Raw genomic sequence first — 21,117 nt, forward strand, 5'->3', positions numbered from 1 at the left:
AAGTTGTACACACGCAAACACCCAGAGTACGCCATGACAATTTGCAGTGATAGGATTACATGTGTACACACCCTTGCCTGCAACACAGAGGGACTACAACTGCTTTGTCGACGCTAAATAAACATCGAACAGCTTGTTGACCTCGGGATAATCTGTCCGACAGAACAGAGCTCATGAAACACCTGCGTTAATTCTAGTGATGGAAAATATGTATGTAAATTGTAGCAGCCGACAGATGCTATTTGCCATATGGAATATTGGAGCTGCAGGGGCAAGCATAGTACATAAGTACACAGCCGAAAAGAATCCGCCCCTTCCTTCAGACTTCCTTACAGAGCACCTTCTCCAACACACATGAACGCTCACATGACGTCAGCAGACTGGTGAAAGTGGCCGCCTGTTGCTGGCGAGTCATTGAAGTACTGCTGCAATGCACGCCCAATGAGGGCACGCCCAATGAGGGCACGAGATACATTTGTGCGTGCACGAGATGGAAGGCTGACAGACAGGGCAGCTTTTTACAGTATTACGGCTTCCACAGATGACATTTTTTCATGGATTTTTTGTCAAAGCACTTAAGATATTCATTGCTATCGGGATGTTAAGAGCATTCCATGGAATATAACAAAAAGTGTATCTCGAGCCGGTTTCTGAAACTTACCTACCCCACCTTTAAGCTATATCAATAGCACCTGAGGGTGAAATATCACGGAGACTCTTAAAGGAAGCGATAACACATTAAACCTGATGATGCCGTCTCCAATTAAACCAGCATTCTCTACCATTGATCTTTAAGTGGTCATCCCTGTAGAGGGCATTACATAATGTACAATCAAAATAAAGTATCCATTGTCTAATCAACTTTATTACCACAAGTGTTGGCATAGCAACACATATGGAAGTTATCAGCCAAGGTATCTGCAACCAATCAGAGGGAAACAACGCACTTTATCAAGGTTTATAAGATCCAGTATTTAGGGCATATCATTACTACATAGAGCAATAATACAAGGCCTTGTGTTGTAAACAGTACAACAGCAGTGTTTCCTATCACAGGCTATACATATAATGATAAATAATAAATACAGTTTATTTACAGATCTCAGGTTTGCTCTGTCCCCTCTCTGCAGAAGCAACCAGTCTCTGCACCAGCTTGAGAAATGCGCCTGTTACAAAGCCTGCAACGGTTCTAAAAATATTACACTCTGATATGAAAATTAAAAGCGTCAGAGTCCTTTGTAAGCATCTGCCTCTGGTTCACAAAGCTGCATCTCAAAAATGTAAGCCATGGCAAAGGTACTTGTCCAATAGCCTAATTACAGGGCAAAAATAGAAATGGGCTCTCATTGCTACTGTGAAAGTATTTTGCAAATCTCTAGAGGAAAACAGTTTCTGTTCAAATATGTGAAAGAGCAACCACAGGACATGTTCTGGTGGTCTGTTTGGCCTCCATACCCTGTGTGTGCTGCTCTTCTGTATATCTGAGTGGGAGTTTTAGAGAGGGTCTTAGCTCTAAATGTGCACATGTTGTGTTCAAGGACCTAGAAACCCTGCAGTTTGTTCTAAACTAAGCACTTGCAAATGGAAGTGCACAGCAGCACACAATATCAAAGCCTTGAATCAGAATCGCTGACCCAAAGGAGTTGTTCTGCGTTTTTCAAGGTCTGTTAAGGAGTGATGAGCAGTCATAATAAGAGTGCTGCTCACTTTATAGTCGACTACACTGTTTGTGTTATAACAAATTCATCTTCCTGCTGACTAAAGTGAAGATAACATTGCTGAATAATTGGATAACACACTAGGTAGTCACTGACAAAGACGAATCAACATACTGTAAGAGAGACCTCCCTCTTTCTTTGCTACACCAAAGAGACAATAATAGAACATGTTCAACCCTGACAACTCTTGAAACTTAAAAAGGCTTTGAGAGGATGCTGGTTGAAGTCAATCACAACAACATGATTATTTATAGTGAATTAACCCTTCTGGAGATCCACCCCGAGAATGCTCACATTGTTGGGGTTCTTTAGGCAATAATGACCAGGGTGATGGACATTATGCCATTATGCATTATGACACCTGTTGTGTCTAAGTTTTACAGACCCAAATCACATGCGCTTGAGGTTTTCTACCAATGAAGAAAGCACTAAGACCTCGGAGCTTGAGAGTGTCATACTTGTAGAAAAAAACCAAAAAGGGATCCCGCGTGCCAAGCATTGGTATTTCTGAGTAATGTCTATCAAAGAAATTTACCAAAATACCGGACATTAGAAATAGAAATAGATAATAGAAAAGCTTATAAATTAGACATGTGAATACATTAAAGACACAAGCAAGAGCATGTAGTACTAATTATGAATGTGGGGCATTTGACTACAAAAGCAGTTCAAGGAGTCTAGAATCTGTTAATGGTCAAGAATGATTAAGAAAGAGAGCCTAATAGTAACTGTATAAAAAAACACTGATGTTGAAAGAAGTTTTTGATACTTGAGTATGTTTTTTTAGAAAAGAATGATGGCTGTAAATATAATCATTATCATTCTGTTTGAAATTGTTGCATAACCAAATAAAAGTACAGTAAAGCACATTTAAATAGTTTATTAACAAACCAACAGCAACCACAACAAAAAAATGGTACTGGAAATACTCAAGCTTTGTGTACTTCTAATATGAATATTCTGACCAAGGCAATCACATTTTATCAGCATTTTCATCATTTAAAAAAATAAATAATTGATGGTCATGACAATTGGTTAAAGGTCACATGTCATGCTTTTCCGGTTATTACCCGTCCCCTTGTGTGTTATGAAGGTTTTTATGCATGTAAACGGTGTGCAGAGTCAAAACCCTCAAAGTACACCATGTAGCGAGTATACTCTAATACAGAAAATACCTCCCCAAAACGCCTCGTTGGTGAAACGTCATCATCCATTTGATTCTTCCGGGTACATCATGATCTCCTCCCTGGCTGATAACAGACAGTTGGGATCGCGGCGAAATTCTCTCTGCAGACCCATTCTCACACCGTTTATCAACCTTTTTCTTACTCAATATCAAGCCACACTTATTGTTTTTACTTCGGCTGTGACTTTGTGTGTGCTCAGGGTGAGTTTGGCTGTGTTTTGCGGTGTATCGCTAAACAAGGAAATCACACCTCCACAGAGCTTAGCGCGATTCACAACGTGAATGATTTTGGGGCTGTCGCTGGGCAACACGGATTTTCAACTCCCTCCAAAGATTTTCTATGGGGTTGAGATCTGGAGACTGGCTAGGCCACTCCAAGACCTTGAAATGCTTCTTACGAAGCCACTCCTTCGTTGCCCGGGCGGTGTGTTTGGGATCATTGTCATGCTGAAAGACCCAGCCACGTTTCATCTTCAATGCCCTTGCTGATGGAAGGAGGTTGTCACTCAAAATCTCACGATACATGGCCCCATTGATTCTTTCCTTTACACGGATCAGTCGTCCTGGTCCCTTTGCAGAGAAACAGCCCCAAAGCATGATGTTTCCACCCCCATGTTTCACAGTAGGTATGGTGTTCTTTGGATGCAACTCAGCATTCTTTCTCCTCCAAACACGTCTAGTTGAGTTTTTACCAAAAAGTTCTATTTTGGTTTCATCTGACCATATGACATTCTCCCAATCCTCTTCTGGATCATCTAAATGCTCTCTAGCAAACTTCAGATGGGCCTGGACATGTACTGGCTTAAGCAGCGGACACGTTTGGCACTGCAGGATTTGTGTCCCTGGCGGCGTAGTGTGTTACTAGCTTTTGTTACTTTGGTCCCAGCTCTCTGCAGGTCATTGACTAGGTCCCCCCGTGTGGTTCTGGGATTTTTGCTCACCGTTCTTGTGATCATTTTGACCCCACGGGGTGAGATCTTGCGTGGAGCCCCAGATCGAGGGAGATTATCAGTGGTCTTGTATGTCTTCCATTTTCTAATAATTGCTCCCACAGTTTTATTTTCTTCACACCAAGCTGCTTACCTATTGCAGATTCAGTCTTCCCAGCCTGGTGCAGGTCTACAATTTTGTTTCTGGTGTCCTTTGACAGCTCTTTGGTCTTGGCCATAGTGGAGTTTGGAGAGTGACTGTTTGAGGTTGTGGACAGGTGTCTTTTATACTGATAACGAGTTCAAACAGGTGCCATTAATACAGTTAACGCTTGGAGGACAGAGGAGGCTCTTAAAGAAGAAGTTACAGGTCTGTGAGAGCCAGAAATCTTGTTTGTTTGTAGGTGACCAAATACTTATTTTACCGAGGAATTTACCAATTAATTCATCAAAAATCCTACAATGTGATTTCCTGGATTCTTTCCCCCCATTCTGTCTCTCATAGTTGAAGTGTACCTAGGATGAAAATTACAGGCCTCTCTCATCTTTTTAAGTGGGAGAACTTGCACAATTGGTGGCTGACTAAATACTTTTTTGCCCCACTGTATCACCGGTCCATGCCTCAACAGCTTTACGCCAAATCTGAGATCTCACCATAGGCTGTTGCCATGGAAACGCATCCCTCACCATAAAACGGTGGCGGTTTTCTCATAAAATGCTCCAAACGGCCCAAAACTTCACAGGTTTGGTAACGATGCAGCCATCAACGCATCTAAGCGTATTATGGGATGTCATCAAATGCCGTTGGCATGGCGACAGATCATTCGCCATCAAGTTAGTTCAAAAGTTTGCAGTTCAAATATTCTGCTGCTTTTCCAAGCCTTTTTACTTTCTTTTCTTCTCTCATCACACATTCAAGCCCCCAGTGTTCATGTATAATTTCTAGGGATGCACGATAATTATCGGTCCGATATTAGGAATTATGACGTCATCCCGATAAACCCGATACCAGTATTAATAGCCCCGATAATAAAAAATAAATAAAAAATACTGCGGTGTGGGTGGATTGGGATGAGGGGCGCTTGTTTTTCACTCGGCTCCTCCCGTTTGCCAGTACTGTGGTATTAGTGGTTTAGGAAGAGGGGAGTTCTTCACAAATCCAGCGCTCCCTAACTCATGCCTGGCTGTGACGTAAATGGTGTGCGGCCGTGAAGCCAGGACAGTAAACAAACATGTCGTCGGTGGTATGGGCGTTGGAGCTATGTGCAACTCAAGGCATATGTTCGAACCGGAGCTGCAATCATGTTGCGCACTATCCGTGCTGAGTGTGCTGACTTTTCGTACAATGTCCCACTGTCTGGCTTCCTGCATAAAGTCAAGTGCTCGGCGCAGTTTTGGCGAAATGTCGCTCCTCTGTTTTCATTTAAACAGCTCCTTATATCCGTTAGCGCAGCTAGCTAGCACCAGATGCTAACAACAACAATGCACGTAAGGTCTCTCTCTCGCTCGCTCGGGCCACACATACACACACCCTCCCGGTCCTCCAGATGGCCAGTCGGTGCCTGCCGGTGAGCGTGGAAGTGTGGTCTGCCACAAGCGGGCGGCGGGAGCGGGGCTGTCAGCATCAGCTTGTAGATGGTATTTTAAACTCCATGCGCTCTGAAACTACCGGGCGGCCAAGGAAAAAAAATACACATGCGTTAATCGCGTTAAAATAATTAGTGGCGTACATTTTTTTGTATTATCGGTATCGGTCTTGAGAAGCAGGAAGTTATCGGTATCGGTTTCAAAAAACCAATATCGTGCATCCCTAATCATTTCAATCTAAATTCTTCACTTTCTTCTTACACATTACATTTCAGCATAGCAGTTTAGCGTCAGCTTTCAGCATAAAGCATTCCCACTAGCAATTTCTTCAGGAATTGCATTCTCTAGTTTACTTTACTTTTGATAATAAAGAAAATGTCCTTTTCTGAAGATCCTAAAAAGGATGAAAAGTGGTCATATCACACCAGCGTTTCACACACCTCTTTACAAAGACAGCAGATATAGAATGCCATTTGAAAAGACTTCAAAAAAGGTAGCAGCATTATGAATCAATGCCATGCAGTGTCAAATAAAGCATTTCTATATAAAAAGGCAACATTTCTCACATTGTGTTAGACAGAAAAATCCTCCTTCTGATACTTCTCACTAGAGGAACCATGAGGTGGTTTGAGCACCCACTGAGATTGCACCTTGAGCACCCTTGACTGAAATGAGGTTGTGGGTTTCATAATGTGCTGTTGCTGAACATGCTGAGATGCTTGTGCTGCCGTTTGATTCTGATGAGCTGACACCAAACGTTGGGGTTTTCTGAAACATCAACACGCTATTTCCTGTTGTGTTGTCACATGAGTTAAACTTTTTTTTTCTGCACCCACAGGAAGTATCTCAATGCCATGTCAGGTATTTTAGGTGTTGGTGATGTTGTTTTACAGATACAAACCAAATAATGCAGACACAGTATGCTCTGTCAGCCTTGATTTATCATCATCACAAGAGAGAATAACATTGATGAAGGGCCCACTCTCATGTCGACACAGGCGTGTAGATCTCCATTAAGCACATCCCCAAGGATTACAATTCACTTTCCAACAATATCACTGCCCCAGCCCTTCAATCAAGTGGCTACACACAACAACCAAGTGGTGGAACCTTTCCAGCGTTTGACTTGTAGAACCGCCGTCATGTATTGAATTAATGATGGTCAGGAAACAAGCAATTACTCTTTTTCACCGATTTACAGATTAAAGAGAGGCATTTTTGCTTGATTGACAGATGTCTTAGCCTATCACAGTTGGTTGTGATAGTTGTTATGCGTTCATCCTGTTTTAGCTCAAGGCACTTTGGGGATTTGGTGGCTTCATCAATAGTATAATCAGTGCAACCCATTAAAAGACTTCAAAATGCCCTTGGAGAAAAGACAGGATTTCTTGTTTTCAATGGCTAAATAATCCATTTCACTTTCACACTCATTTGTCTTGCAAGAAGTTCATTCAAAGTTCATTCTAATTAAGTCCAGAAACAATTCTGCCATAAATAAATGTATATGGCATAATATACTATATTTTGCTCAATGTATTAAGGATTAGCTTTCTGGAGCCATCTCTTTCAAATCAAGCAACATATATATATAGTTAGTGGAACAGCAACATGTAGCTTAGTACTTCAGGCTGAAGGGTTAACAAAAAACTGAATGGGAAATCACTATCCAACTTAAGCATTCTTTCACTGTCAGTTGAAGATGCATCCTCCATGCTCCAATCATTTTTATCACCACATCTCAGCAGCTTGAATATAATAAAGTCTTGATACTCTATTATAGACTTGTGTATGGAGGGTGACTCAGCAGCATGCACAGTACACAGTGAGTACAGCACAAACAATTGACATGTTGCTGTTTTCAGGACCTATTTAACCAACATAACCCAGAGATTGTAGTCTGATCTCATCTCCGCTCACATGAGTAATGCTTCGAGCTCAAGTACTTACATTGACAACAGTGACAGAGTGTGCACATTCAGTCAGGGAACAGATAATACCCCTGGAAAAAGTTGATTGAAACACACAAGCTGCCTTTTCACCATTTACTGTGGTTGGATCGAATGTGACAAATCTGTGTTAGTTAAAGGTTTCATTTAGTCTTCCACAAGAATAGTTGAAAAGGTAGCTACATATGAATGGGTTATTTTAAGCATTCTGCGCCATTATCATGACAATCATTGCCTACTTTACAGATAATGGTGATGGTTCCTCCAAGGCATTATGTCCACATCCAGTCTTTGCAAATCCAACGTGTGACACTGCAACATACAGTATGCTTCAGTGCCTGTAAATCAGTCCCTGTGTACAGTTATTTTAGCAGACACAATCCATGCCATGCAAGCATGATGCTGCCAGGAACTTACTGGGCATTGGTTGAGTCCATACTGTACTCCTCTTGATACCTGGACGTAGCACATATGAACACAGATAGGCAAAGGTTAGGAGAGAGTGGGGTTGAGAAAGCAGGAAAAGGAAGGAAAGAGCAATGAAAGGATGCCACTGCGATTTATTTGCATTCACTTGCATTTTGAGTCAGAATGCAACCATTTGTATGACCTTGTGGAAGAATCCAACTTGGCCTGTGCAGCAAGAAGGAGCCAGATTTGATCCGATGTAAGCAAGTTGATATCAGATCTTGTATTTTAGCAGCTGCTTTGTTACTGCACAGTTAAAGCCTACTGTCAGGACTTTTCCACCAAGGTTCATTAAGTCACCTTCACACTCCACACGTAAGCACATATCATTATTTACAGTGGGAATTGCATCTGAGCTCGAAGGGAAATACACAATGTTTTTCTGAGCTTGTAATTCACAGGGTGCATGCAAGACTTTTTTTAACACAATTAAAAAACAGTGCTTAAGCTGACTGAAGAACAGATTAGCACTTAATGCAAACCACAGGAAACCACACCCAAAGAGTCCATCTCATTGGTTGAGATGACCATGGAGAAAAGGGAAGGCTGTAACACTGAGGGAACTCACAGACAGAGAGACATACCCTCATATTGATTTTAACGACCAACACATGGACAATTCGGATGGACAAGGGGTCAAAGGTTAAACACACAATTTGATTTGATGATGAGCATATTGATCTGAACGCTCTATATGGTCAGGCCTTTGTCTGGAAACGCATTCCCTAATCTTAACCAGAGTTGTAATATTTCATGCATGTTGATTTATGCACATTTCTTTCAAATGTAAACAATTGCAAGTATAATGTAAGGACATGTAAAGAACACATTTGATAAGATGTATAAGATAAACAGAGAACAACGTTTCTTTGTTTTGTTCACCAGAGAATATTTTATCTCTAAGTATGCATAGTTTAAATGTTTGTCCTGATACAGAAAAGGTTATTGATTTTTACTTTAGAACACTATTTTGAATAGCTTATTAGTATGCAAACATTACAAAAAAATTAAATGTTTTTCATTCATTTCAAAAGTACAATATATAAGTCAGAACATTGTTCAAACTGGGTTTTACTGTATAATTAGTAGTTATCAAGTTTAGGTCTGCCATAACAAAGAATTGGCTAACCATCCAGTCCGATTCTGGTTTATCTAATGATTGAAATGTAAATTCAACTTTTGATCTATTTTGATCAGACAACCTGGGTTGGTAAACATTTTGAGCAAGACCATACAGTACAGTATTTGTACTCCCAAATACACAAGTATTGCCTTGTACTTTTGATTCCATTTATAAATCCTGCCTGTATACCTATTTCTGTGGAATACAACTGAAAGATGTAACTGGGTACATTGAGCCCCTTAACTTTGAAACACTGTACACTCTTTTATTACTTAATTAAGATTGTATTATGTCTTGTTTTTTGTACTGTTCTGTCAATCCAGATATGTATTAGTACAGTATAATGTAAGTCTAGTGAGTAAAATGCTTCAAGGAGCAGTCCACAGCATATCTAAAATTATCAATTTCAGCAGATAGTTGATGTATAACTATAAATATATAATTTAAGTTGATAACCCTTTGAAGCGTGTCAATAATCAAAGCCTATCTGCTGGGGAGTAAAGAAGGAAAGCTGAATGTGTCTTGTAAAAAGGTTAACATTTGGCAGTCCAGGCTGTCTAGTTTTACGTTTTTCCACCAAATAAATAACATCATTTACATTACATATCATTTAGCTGACACTTTTATCCAAAGCCACTTACAATAAGTGCATAATCCATAAAGAATCAAACTCAGAACAACAAGGAAAGTGCAGATTCACTTCAAGCATGATCATACTATAGTTAGTTCTGGTGAATCATAATCCCATTTGCACCTTTCTATAATTAACGGGTTGTTCATAAAAGCCAGAAAGTAGTTGGTCACAAGGGGGGACCTGTCCCATTCCAGGAAAAAAAATACGTTTATTGCCGTCTCAACAATAAAGCAGCCAATTATTACGGCCCCAATAAACCAATTTGATTGTCTTCTTCCAATGGCTTTTATTCACATTTTGAAAACATATTAATGTCCACAATGTTCATTCAGCTGTCGCTTTCTTGTACCATAAAAGTTGAAACGATTTAAACAAGAATGCCATATTTTAGAAAAACAACCATTATTGCCTGAAGTTTGTAATTCACGAGAGGAGTTAGTCTGTAGGTGATCTTGAATGAGTAAAAAATGATATTGTATGAAAGATTACCACATCTTATCTTAGACCTGTAGGGCATTTAAGAAAATAAACTTAATGAAAGTTAAGAAAATATGGATTGCTGTGAATTTATTTTGGATATGTTCTGATAACAGCAAAGCTCAACTGTACCGAAGGACATGCAACAGACATCCCTTATTCTTCAGGTACTTGACAGGTTAAACTCACTGTACACAGGATGACCCTGCTACTGTGATTCACTGTGTGCCTACTGTCCCTTCGGAAATGTAGTTCAGAATCAGGGCGATTTAGAAAGTCCGCTCATTACGGAAACTGTATAAGAACAATATCCACCCCCTCTAATGTGATCTCTGTCCATGTGGTTGCTATTTAACAACACTTCGAGGAGCAATAAAGATGCAATCTGGCTGCTGAGAGCTTTAGCTCAGATAAACAGAGGCTCACTTTGCCTCCATTAGCTCTCAACATACATATCACACATTCCTCCTGTTTCTTCATCATGAACCAAAGAAATTAAAAAAAGGCAAACATTCATGCAGTTAGCATCGTAGCATAATGCCCTTCACATCTTATTCTATATATGATAAAATATACCAAACAAAGAAGTGCATAGATCCTCACCCTCTCTGCAGCGGATTTGGACTCACATGTACGGAGCTGGGCTGAGACAACAAGTGCAAAACGAGCAGCACTTCCAAAAATATGCATTCAATTACGTTCACTCAGAGCTGCCTCAAGGACTGACGGATATACAGTGGGAGGGCTTCACACACATACACCATCTCTGCAGCAGTTCCAAGGGCAAATGGGATTTGTAGTTTTCACCATGTTTAACTGCATCAGGAAGCTTGCCAACATTTTCTCACCTACTACAGCTCCCATTCGTTTGTCACATGCCACAGAGGCAGATCAAGTACCTCCAACAATATGACTAGTCGGTTTTAGTAACTTAAGACCTGGTTAAGAAGGAAATCTGTCACATACAACAAGATCGAGACCAAACACAGAACAACAAGATACTGCCTTGTAGTAATTATTATGGGTATAATATATATTTGTTAAAGGGGACCTATTATGCAAAATCCACTTTTTCATGTCTTTTATACATAAACATTAGTGGTGTAACGGTATCCGTACCGAACCGTCACGGTTTGGACGTCACGGTTCGGCACATGCAGTCACACGACGAATACGCCTTTTTTATGAGTGGGATAAAAGTCTGTCACTCAGGGCAGTATCTATATATAATCCAGGGAGCGGTATTGCGCCTAAAAGCTGTTTGCCAGCCGCCCTTAAACAACAAATGAAGAACAAGAAGAAAACACAACAAAACGAACAAAATACAAGAAGAAGAAAAGTTAGTATGGCGATTTCAGATAACACACAGGAGCTAGAAGACCCACCTGCTTCGTTTAAATCGGCTGTGTGGGAACAGTTCAACAGCTTATCCCCGCTGTTTTTAAGAAGCCAATAGACAACAAAGCCGAAATGTAACCAAATATCTCTCAGAGAGGCGTGGGGAGTGGCTCCTTATTTTCATCTAAAGTAAAAGACAGAGAATCAGCACTTTTGCAACAGGGCAGAAACAGAGGGGTTTATGGGATGCATGATCTGTTTGGTATTTCGAGACATGTTTTGTATATATATCCAAGACCTATATTGATGAAAAATAGTATAATAGGGGACCTTTAAAGTAATGTTGTTCATAAAAAGCATTTGGACAAAAACATATTTTAAAACCTGACAGAATCTAGCTTTGACAAACTGTTAAAAGCTTATAATAGAAAACCTCACACTAGTAGGTCAGATCAACAGCTGAACCTTGTTTCCAGGTAGCCCATATTACACTGCAGGTAACCATAGCAACAGTATCTCATACCTCTGTGCAACATTACCAGCTGTGACTCTTAATCTTAAAAATTACCTGAACAGGTGTGAAAATGACTACGAGCAAGTCATTAAAATACTATGGATTGGATTTTAATGGCCATTTTAGAAACTGAAATCAGTTTCAGCAACATCCGTTACTTTCATATATCAGGACACTTAATCATGTATTTTAGCTAACTTACAGCAAACAAGTTCTGAATAAAAAATGATGGTATTTATCAAAGTTTTAGATCGTAAGGCTTCAGCAAGTTCATATTAAGTGGGGTTGGGCAATGCAATAAATACATCCTGAGACAATAAAAGCTATCCCACCTTCATCTCTGGGCTGGGGGTATTTCATTTTTATTTGAATACTGAAAACCTAATGGCTATATAAGTGAAGCTATATTGTACTGCACTTTCTATATGATTTTTACATCAATGCCATGTGCCTTTATTTGCCAGGATGGGATGGGCACAAATTGAGATTGCAGATTACTGATGTAGTTAGTGTGAATACGTGACTCATCAGAGACATTAAGGAAACATTAAGCTCTCTGCTGAGCATTTCATCCGAAGCAGGAAGCTTTTCTCCATTTCCTCCCAAACAACAGATCATGAAGTGCGTGCTGGTGTTGTGAGTTTTTTCTGGGGCACGCCTCAGATTCAGTTCAGCTGACACACAGAGGGACTGTGTGAGCCCCTCAGTTTGACAGATCTGCTCCAATTATCCCACATACGTCAGGCTTTCTAATTGATTCTCTGTTAAATAATGCCCTTAAGAAAAAGGACAAGGCAAGTGAGAGGAGTGTGTGATTGATGTTGTGGCACAAGTGCTACGTATTGTTATGTATAAGCAAACACTGGTATCTTAGTTATACAGGGACTCTTCTAACGGCCAATATGCTTTCAGATGTCTCCTCTGGATAGACAAGAACTTTTAAATGGTTCATTTTTTTAAGGGGCATGCCTAGCGACCAGGGCGTTATTTTCATCTCTCAAGACAACTACTGAGATTTCGTCTTAATTAACACGGATGATGTACTACTGTACATGAACTGTAATTTACCCCATGGACCACATTAAAACCCCTCATTAAACCTTGGGTTCTCCAATCAAAATGAAAGCGTAATTGTTCTGTGAAAGCAGGGCGATATAAATAAACATTTAAACAAAAGGGCCGACTGACACGTTCTGTAGAAGTGTGCACGATGAATAAATTGTGAAATGAACATCCAATCATTAACAACACAGTGTAATTAGGCAGCGATGAATTAGAAAAGAGCATAAAAAAAAGTAATCAACGTGATGAAAAAGAATGGACTATCATGTTGTCTATGTCTTTGTGATAAAGTACAAATGATAATGATTTAAACAAAACACTGGTGTTACAGTATAGGCAAGCAACCACAAAAGGCCAACCTCCAACTGTAAAGAGAATACAATAATTGAGGTTGTAAACAATTCGAGGACAAGAGGCTTGCAAACATACCCTCTCAGTTCTTTTAGTGAACTGCTTCTCTTTTATTGCATCTACATTCATCTTAGGATTCATTTAAAACACTTTCAATTATTTCCCCACTGAATATTGCTTAACAAAGAGACATTCTCATGTAGTTGTTGAGATCTTTGGATTAAGACAAATCAGGATATTCACAGTTCCAGGATATTTCTAAGTAACAAGTAACTGTATAATGCACTTCATGCTAAACTACATTACATTTAAAGATGATGTCTGCATCAACGTGTTTGAAGTGTTCAAAGAATAGGTTTGTGTGAGAAGAGGATGGACTTAAACTCCCACTGTACATTTGTATTCAATTTAATATTGAATAATCAATTTCTTGCACAATAATATCCTGCATTATATTTGTTACTGGAAATGTGTATTTCCACATGTATATTGTCCACATGTATATATATTTGTTTAACTTTGTAATGCTATTTTATTTCAGAAATATTTTGGACTGTTTATTTCTTGTGTCTTCATTTCTCTTATGTACATTGCCTTGTTTTTTTTATGCTGCTGCAATGCAAACATTTCCCACATTGGGATCAATAAAGCACCTATCGATTTATCTAAGAGGAAAAGGGAAGATAGGTAAAGGTCGGCTTTGGTGCACAGAAGGATAATCTAATCCTAACTAAGTTAAAGATTGTAAGGGAATTTGCCCGGAAGCTCAATTTACTAAAAGGGAAATTATCTTAAAAGCACAAGTGTCAGTCAGCTCCACTTTGTTGTTGTACCCATATCTGGACTATTCAACCGCTATCTTTTTTTGTTAATGATGCACAATATCTTAAACATTCAGTATTTTTGTTTTGGATAAATGACCTTAAATGTGACTATTATCCTTTAACTGTCAACTGAAAGAAAAATGCAAAAACAGGAAAACTTCAAATGAAATCATCAAACTGTGAAAGCATCAATCAAAAAGTGAACAACATGAATTGCGACTGACGTGGTCTAGCTTTAAGCTTTGATATGGAGGAGGCGTTGCTGCTGACTGTACAAGACTTTATCATAAAGAAACGCAAATGTAAAAAGTTTTAAAACTCGATAAAAGCCAAAGTACTTTTGACTGACAGACATGTACAGTCTGTAGAAACTTGAGTTGCTGAGACGTCAGGAATGCTATAAAGTCTATGCTGCATATCAGTCAATCAAATATCCGGCTTCTCTGTTGGCCTATATTGAAAAAAAAGACTTCAATCCCCCAGTAATGAGAATATGACTAACAGCTCCCACTGAGGTCTACAATTGATTCATTAGACACCAGCAGACCAAACCAAACGCCCATCTTCCAAACAGATTTCTCACAGCGAGACAATGTGGTGGCGATGCTGATGATGCCAAGATAAATCTGCGTGAGTTTCTGTTTTGACCACATCCTGAGTTTAAAAGATGGTCAATCCCGCTGTTATTGAAGATCCTCCAAGTCTCATTGAGTGTTTTACTGCCTACTTTATTTAGCTGTCAATTCTGTTCAGAGAATCCTATAAAACACAAACATCAAGGGGACGCCCAGGTGCTGTACATTATGCAAAGATAGATAAATTCTTCGAAAAAAGTGTACTAAATGGACCACAATATTGATCCTCTCGCTCCACAAGCTTTTATTCTCGAGCCAGCTGGACACAAATCCCACGCTGATCGCATTTCACAACGTAAAAAGCTTTCTGACTCCTGACTACATCCTGCCTGTCTGGAGGAGACATACATGGGCTGTGTGTGGAAATAAAGAAGAAGTGAATGAAGTTAGGAAACATATGTAAACTAGTCTAATTTCCTGAAAGAGTAAAGTAACAGGACGCGATCAAGGTTGAACATTCATCCATTCATTTAAGATAGGATAACTTGTTGCTATGAGTGGCAACCTCTTGAATGATTGATAATGGTCCAATTCTATTTGCTCACGGCAACTAGCCAACAGATGCATTACATGTTATAGCCTCAGCCATTTGCAGAGTGTATCAGATTAATAGTCTGGCATTGCAATATAGCAATGTGCCAATTTTGATAAACTTCTCAAATGTGATTTGAAAGAAATCTGTTCCTCTTTCTGCCCGTTCAGAGCAGTTGTCATCTGACTTACTGGTTTTCTGTAAGACTAAGACTTTGACTGCTCTGACAGATCTGCAAGCATCAGGAGAGCTGGCTCCTCTCCAGCTACCAGTTTACACTCCGTACCTGGTCCGCGCAAGGCTCGAACGGCAACTCTCCGGTTCCAAAGCCAAGTCTCATTCAATACAGTCACCGATAAAGACTAGATGTCAGCTGATAATTTATAGATCGTTCTGTCATGGCTTAAACCTTCATTCATCATCATTGTCGACATAAACAACAACGTGAGAAGCAAGTACACCTAACATCAATATCATGTTTAGCATCCTTAGCTGAACCTCAAAGTATTTGCAATTCTTGTTGTGTGAATGCAAGTTAACATAATAAACTGTTGATATCTGTGATTTGTAATAATTTAAATCAAAGGACGTCAGAATATTAAGAAGAGTAAACATAATTTGGGAGGTACCACATGGCGTATTTAACAGTGTCCGAGGTTAAATTGGTACAATCATTTATTTGTAAACTGATTTGTTGGGGTATTATTGTTGCATTAACTTCATCAGAATAAAAAGGTAGAAAGACGCTAGATAGAAAGCATTTCAAGAATTTCTGAGCTGCCTTTGAGGCCAATTCATCTCCTTTCTCTGAGTATGTGATATTACTGCCAACTCCCTAACTCATCATGACATCCTTCCAGGTCTGTCCTCCAAAATAACAGCTACGCTAGAGATGTATTGTCCCAGTGGAAATCTTTGCAGAGGTGTATGTATTAAGTTTACTGGAGGATTGTATGGCTCAAGTATTTGTTGTGGAACTGCACCACTGACAGTTTTTCAATGGGTCTATGTGAAAGTGAAGGAGGGAGAGCAAGGATATTATTAATATTTAATACATATGAAACAAATACAGCTTCATAATGATTATAATAATGCTTTATAATTTGAAGGATTATTTGCCAAACATTTTTGACAATACTGACATTATGTAATTTCCCCCCCCATGCCATGGTTGGTACGTTTGATATCAAAACAGTTGCATGACATAACAAATGCTACTGCAGCAGATACTATATTTCTGATCCCAAACATTTGCAATAAATGTCAATACCCTCAAATAAATATTGACAAGAAAAACATGTGCAGTAAATACTGAGTGACCGAACACCACACTGCACCACCAGCATATTGGCTGTGCAGTAGTCTCAGAACTGCTGCCAAACAAGCACAATATTTCTGTTTTCGTCCAAACAAACCTCAAAGAACCTACAGTAGATAAAGAGCCAATCTGATTTAATGTCTGCAAATCTAGAGCTCTTTCTTCGCTGAAAAGGAAAAAAAACATTTAGTTCACCTCAGTTGCTCCATCTAATTTGTCTACCAAATAGCAGAGTGTCCTGACTGTGAAAGCCTGCGTGCAGGCTCTATTGAGTGGTGCAGACATATGTTGAAATGTATTTTTGGAGGTATGTCAACATAATCTCCTGTGGTTTGCATCTTCATTGTATCTATTAATATGGATGCATTATGTGCAAAAACGTTCTTCAGCTTTGAATGCAGTGGCATAACAGCATTTTCACACCCTATAAAATATAAAACAAAACCATAAAATGGTGATGAGAATGCAGCATTCACTATATTATGTCATCACTATCAGGCTACACTGCAGCCCATTAATCAGAGGGGAATGATTGATGGCAGAAGCAATCATTCAGCTGTCGGTAGCGAAAGTGCCTCACTGCATGCATTATCGTTAAAGTCCAATGGGGGAAATATAACGCTTACACATTCCTACACATTTCCCAGTGAATCTAAATTAACGGGATCAGATTTAATGGAACATTGATCACAGCGCAACCTTTGCCCTACGGATAATTGCAAGTTATTAGTGAGACTTTATGCAGCATGCACGTGCAGTCGCAGCACCATGTTATTTATCGGATGTGTGCAAGCGAGCTGCATTCAGAAACATGCGACTTTTGTTGCGGATCTGCGGCAGCTACCTTTGGCCGGTATCGCTCCCGAAAGAGCCCATGGTCCGGAGAGGGCTGGAGGGGTTGACCCATGTTGGCTCGGGGGTTTTGTGCGCCTCGGTCTTCACGTCTGGGTCGATCTCGGAGGGAGAGGGAGTAAGCTTAGCGCCCGCCATGGCTCTCTGCCTCCCGAGCGGTACCTCCAGCAGAGAGCGGGCAATATGTTTCCTCTTGGTGTCACAGCAGCTCAGAGACCGACACTACCGGAAAACCGCATCCCCGTTTCACTGTTGCTTCACGAAGGCGGAGGGAGAGCAGCTCTCTCCCTGCTGCATCACTGGTTCCTGTCAGACACTGTGAGGGAAGCACCTGGCTGACTCCTGCTGATCGAGCGCTCCTCCATCCCGGGTGGAGATGTGAGGTCCCGTCTCTGAGATTCACGCGTCGTCACGATGTAACGTCAACCGCACAGCGAAACCAACCCAGATGGGTTACATAACGAAGATGGTCAAATGATCTACGATTCCTTTAGATCTAATCAACGTTCAGATGATTCGCCTTCCATCAGTGCATCGCCTTTGATATTTAAGCAAATTAATCTTCTTAATCAATAAAAGCGTATGGAAAATGGAATTATGTCAAGCCGTCCACACTATGGAGAAATCGTCATGAATCAACTCATTTCTAATATTGTTATGGTTTTAAATACGTGCCTGGATAATGAGATGCAAAAGACTAATGAGCAGGTGGCCTGGATAAACACTGCATGATGGAATTATACTTTTGCATGAAACACGTGACACCTGGAGTATAACCATAATAGACTATCTCTCAGTTTATTCAGGGATAGCATAAGGTTAATAAGACTTTTATAAACAAGTCACATATTTAAGTAATGGGGTATACTGAGAAACATTCATATATGTATTATGATTTTATCAGCCATAGGTCAATATTTACTGTGCAGCAGTTTTTAAAAACAACTTTATAACGTAAATCAAATGTATCGCCGCTTCAGTTAAAGTAGAACACATGAAGCTACAACTAATTACATTTAACATGAGTAATTGTGTTTACAGCTGATCTAGTTTGCGAGTGTGACTTTGATTGGGTTTTTTCACAGCCTGTGGGCTACGAGAGCAAACACAGATCAAAGTGTCCTCCTTAAGGTTTAACTGATTTATTGTTACAGAGGGCCTGAGCAGCTCACAGCACAGCATACATTACGCAGAGGGTGTGAAATGCACAGGCTGCCAGTCCACCAAGAGCATTCAGTTGGAACTGCATAGCTCATTTGTTTGCTAAAATCAGACTTGCATGAGTTTGAAAAGTTGCAAGAAAATGGAGCACCCTAATGAAACGTGTAAATAAGGAATATTATCAGGAGCAGTGGTTTCCTTTGTCAATAGATCGCGACCCGAAATGGTGCTGTATACGCTTTTCAGCATACTAATTAAAGTGAAGTACAGTGCATATATCCCTTATATCCCTTCACAGAACTAAAGTAGACTACGCTTTTAAAAACGTTTTAATGAGATGATGGAATTAAAGCTGAACTGTATAACACAAAAAGGCACATGCTGAAACCCCGACCCCAGAAGGGGGGTCTGGGGGGATTTTCCCCCAGGAGATTTTTAGAAATACTAACATATAAACTACGCATTCTGATACACTCTGAGAAGAAAATAAATAAATCTATTGCTACCCGACATATTAATAATATTGTATGCCATTGTTTGTGTTTCACTTTGTTCTGACATCTTGCTGCGAGAAGAGTAAAGAGGAGATAGTTTGTGTGAATTACTTTAAATTGTGGGTATGGGTAGATAGCTCCCATTGTTCTGTGACCTGTCAATCATCAAACCGGGGGTCATATTTCATCATGTGTTCATTTTTATCTGAAGTTGTACCCATGGATGTATAAAGAAGAGTTCTACCGCAAAGTTATTCTCCGTGGGGACTTCCGGCAACAATCTTGATTCTGATTGGCCAGAAGACTCGAAAAAACATCAGCAAAGATGTTTTATTGAGAAGATGATCACTACGTGACAGAAGTTTTCAAAACCGTTTATGGTCTCCGGTACTTCCAGTCCAACGCCTACTGCTACCACTGGCTCAGATAATGAAAAACAACAAAATAAGTTACCATAGCTATGCAGATGACACACAAATGTACGTAACAATTTCACCAGGAGACTATGCTCCAATTCAAACACTGAGTAAGTGCATTGAACAAATCAATGACTGGATGTGTCAGAACTTTCTCCAATTAAACAAAGATAAAACTGAGGTAATGGTTTTTGGAGCCAAGTCAGAACGTATAAAAGTTAGCGCTGAGCTTCAGTCTGCAATGTTCAAAACAACAGATAAAGCCAGAAATCTAGGTGTAGTCATGGACTCTGACCTGAGTTTCAACAGTCACATTAAAACAGTTACTAAATCAGCCTACTATCACCTAAAGAATATATCTAGGATTAAAAGACTAATGTCACAGCAGGATTTGGAAAAACTTGTCCATGCTTTTATCTTCAGTAGACTCGACTACTGCAATGGTGTCTTCACAGGTCTCACTAAAAAAATCTATTAGGAAGCTGCAGCTGATTCAGAACGCTGCTGCTCGAGTCCTCACTAACACTAAGGAAGTGGATCACATCACTCCAGTTCTGAAGTCTTTACACTGGCTTCCTGTGTGTCAAAGAATAGATTTCAAAAATACTGCTGCTGGTTTATAAAGCACTGAATGGTTTAGGCCCAAAATACATTTCTGACCCCCTGCTAAATTATGAACCATCCAGATCTCTCAGGTCTTCAGGCACTGGTCAGCTTTCTGTCCCCAGAGTCAGAACTAAACATGGTAAAGCAGCGTTCAGTTATTATGCTCCAAATATCTGGAACAAACTCCCAGAAACCTGCAGGTCCGCTGCAACTCTGACTACTTTTAAATCCAGGCTGAAGACTTTTCTTTTTGTCGCTGCTTTTAATTGAACTATTCATATCTTAGACTGCACTGCAACTTTTATCCATGTATTTTTTCTTTTAATGTTTATTTTATTAGCTTTTATTTTTAATGACTGATTTTAAATGCCATTTTCTTAATGTCTTTCGTTTTTTGTAAAGCACTTTGAATTGCCTTGTGTTGAAAAGTGCTATATAAATAAACTTGCCTTGCCTTGCCTTACTGCATGCAGAGCGTTAGAAAATCGGGCCTTCAAAATAAGTTTGAATTTTTTCAACAAACTTTTGGGTCGCAACCCACCAGTTGAGAACCACTGATCTAGAGGGTACTCCAACTCCCGGGTTTGCTTTGATATGCAGTCAATAGTGCACAGGTGTTAAAGTTATAATGTGTAAGAAATGGCAGAATTGAAAGTCAAATTAAGTCGCATTTTCAACAAAAAGTAAAGAGGTTATAATGTTCACATTATGTCAAAAACATGTGTTGTATTGCAGAGTGAGCTACTGAAGTTAGCTCTGGCCTGTCCTGTCGATTTACTCTACAGGCATTAGTGAGGTACTACACAACACTACTTTTTGAAGAACTTCCCAGTTATATATAAATTAAATCCTATCTTTCTGACAGACATCAATTCATCTCAATCAACAACTCCAAATCCCCCACGGTCCTGTCAATCATGGTGTCCCTCAGGGTCCTGTACATGGT

General features: G+C 39.7%; 1 protein-coding gene across 26 annotated transcripts in view; it reads right to left on the reverse strand.

Annotated features, from left to right (window-relative positions):
• The window catches only part of si:dkey-21e5.1 (potassium channel subfamily T member 1), an 84,107-nt gene that overhangs the window by 37,550 nt on the left and 25,440 nt on the right, over nucleotides 1-21,117 (reverse strand). For 17 of the 26 annotated variants that reach the window (XR_004569885.1, XR_004569886.1, XM_034225168.1 and 14 more), the window contains one exon: nucleotides 7,784-7,822. The exons of 6 other annotated variants lie outside the window; for them this stretch is intronic. Coding sequence is in view for 18 of the 20 variants with exons in the window: in XM_034225168.1 (XP_034081059.1) it covers nucleotides 7,784-7,822 (39 nt within the window). In the remaining 2 variants the exon portion in view is untranslated. Of the gene's footprint in view, nucleotides 1-7,783; nucleotides 7,823-10,671; nucleotides 10,693-17,486; nucleotides 18,104-21,117 lie in introns of those variants that run through there. 3 more of the 26 variants (XM_034225170.1, XM_034225172.1, XM_034225171.1) reach the window with 3 other exon arrangements.

This window comes from Gymnodraco acuticeps, unplaced genomic scaffold (genome assembly GCF_902827175.1).
Source record: "Gymnodraco acuticeps unplaced genomic scaffold, fGymAcu1.1, whole genome shotgun sequence".
NCBI classification, from domain to species: domain Eukaryota; kingdom Metazoa; phylum Chordata; class Actinopteri; order Perciformes; family Bathydraconidae; genus Gymnodraco; species Gymnodraco acuticeps.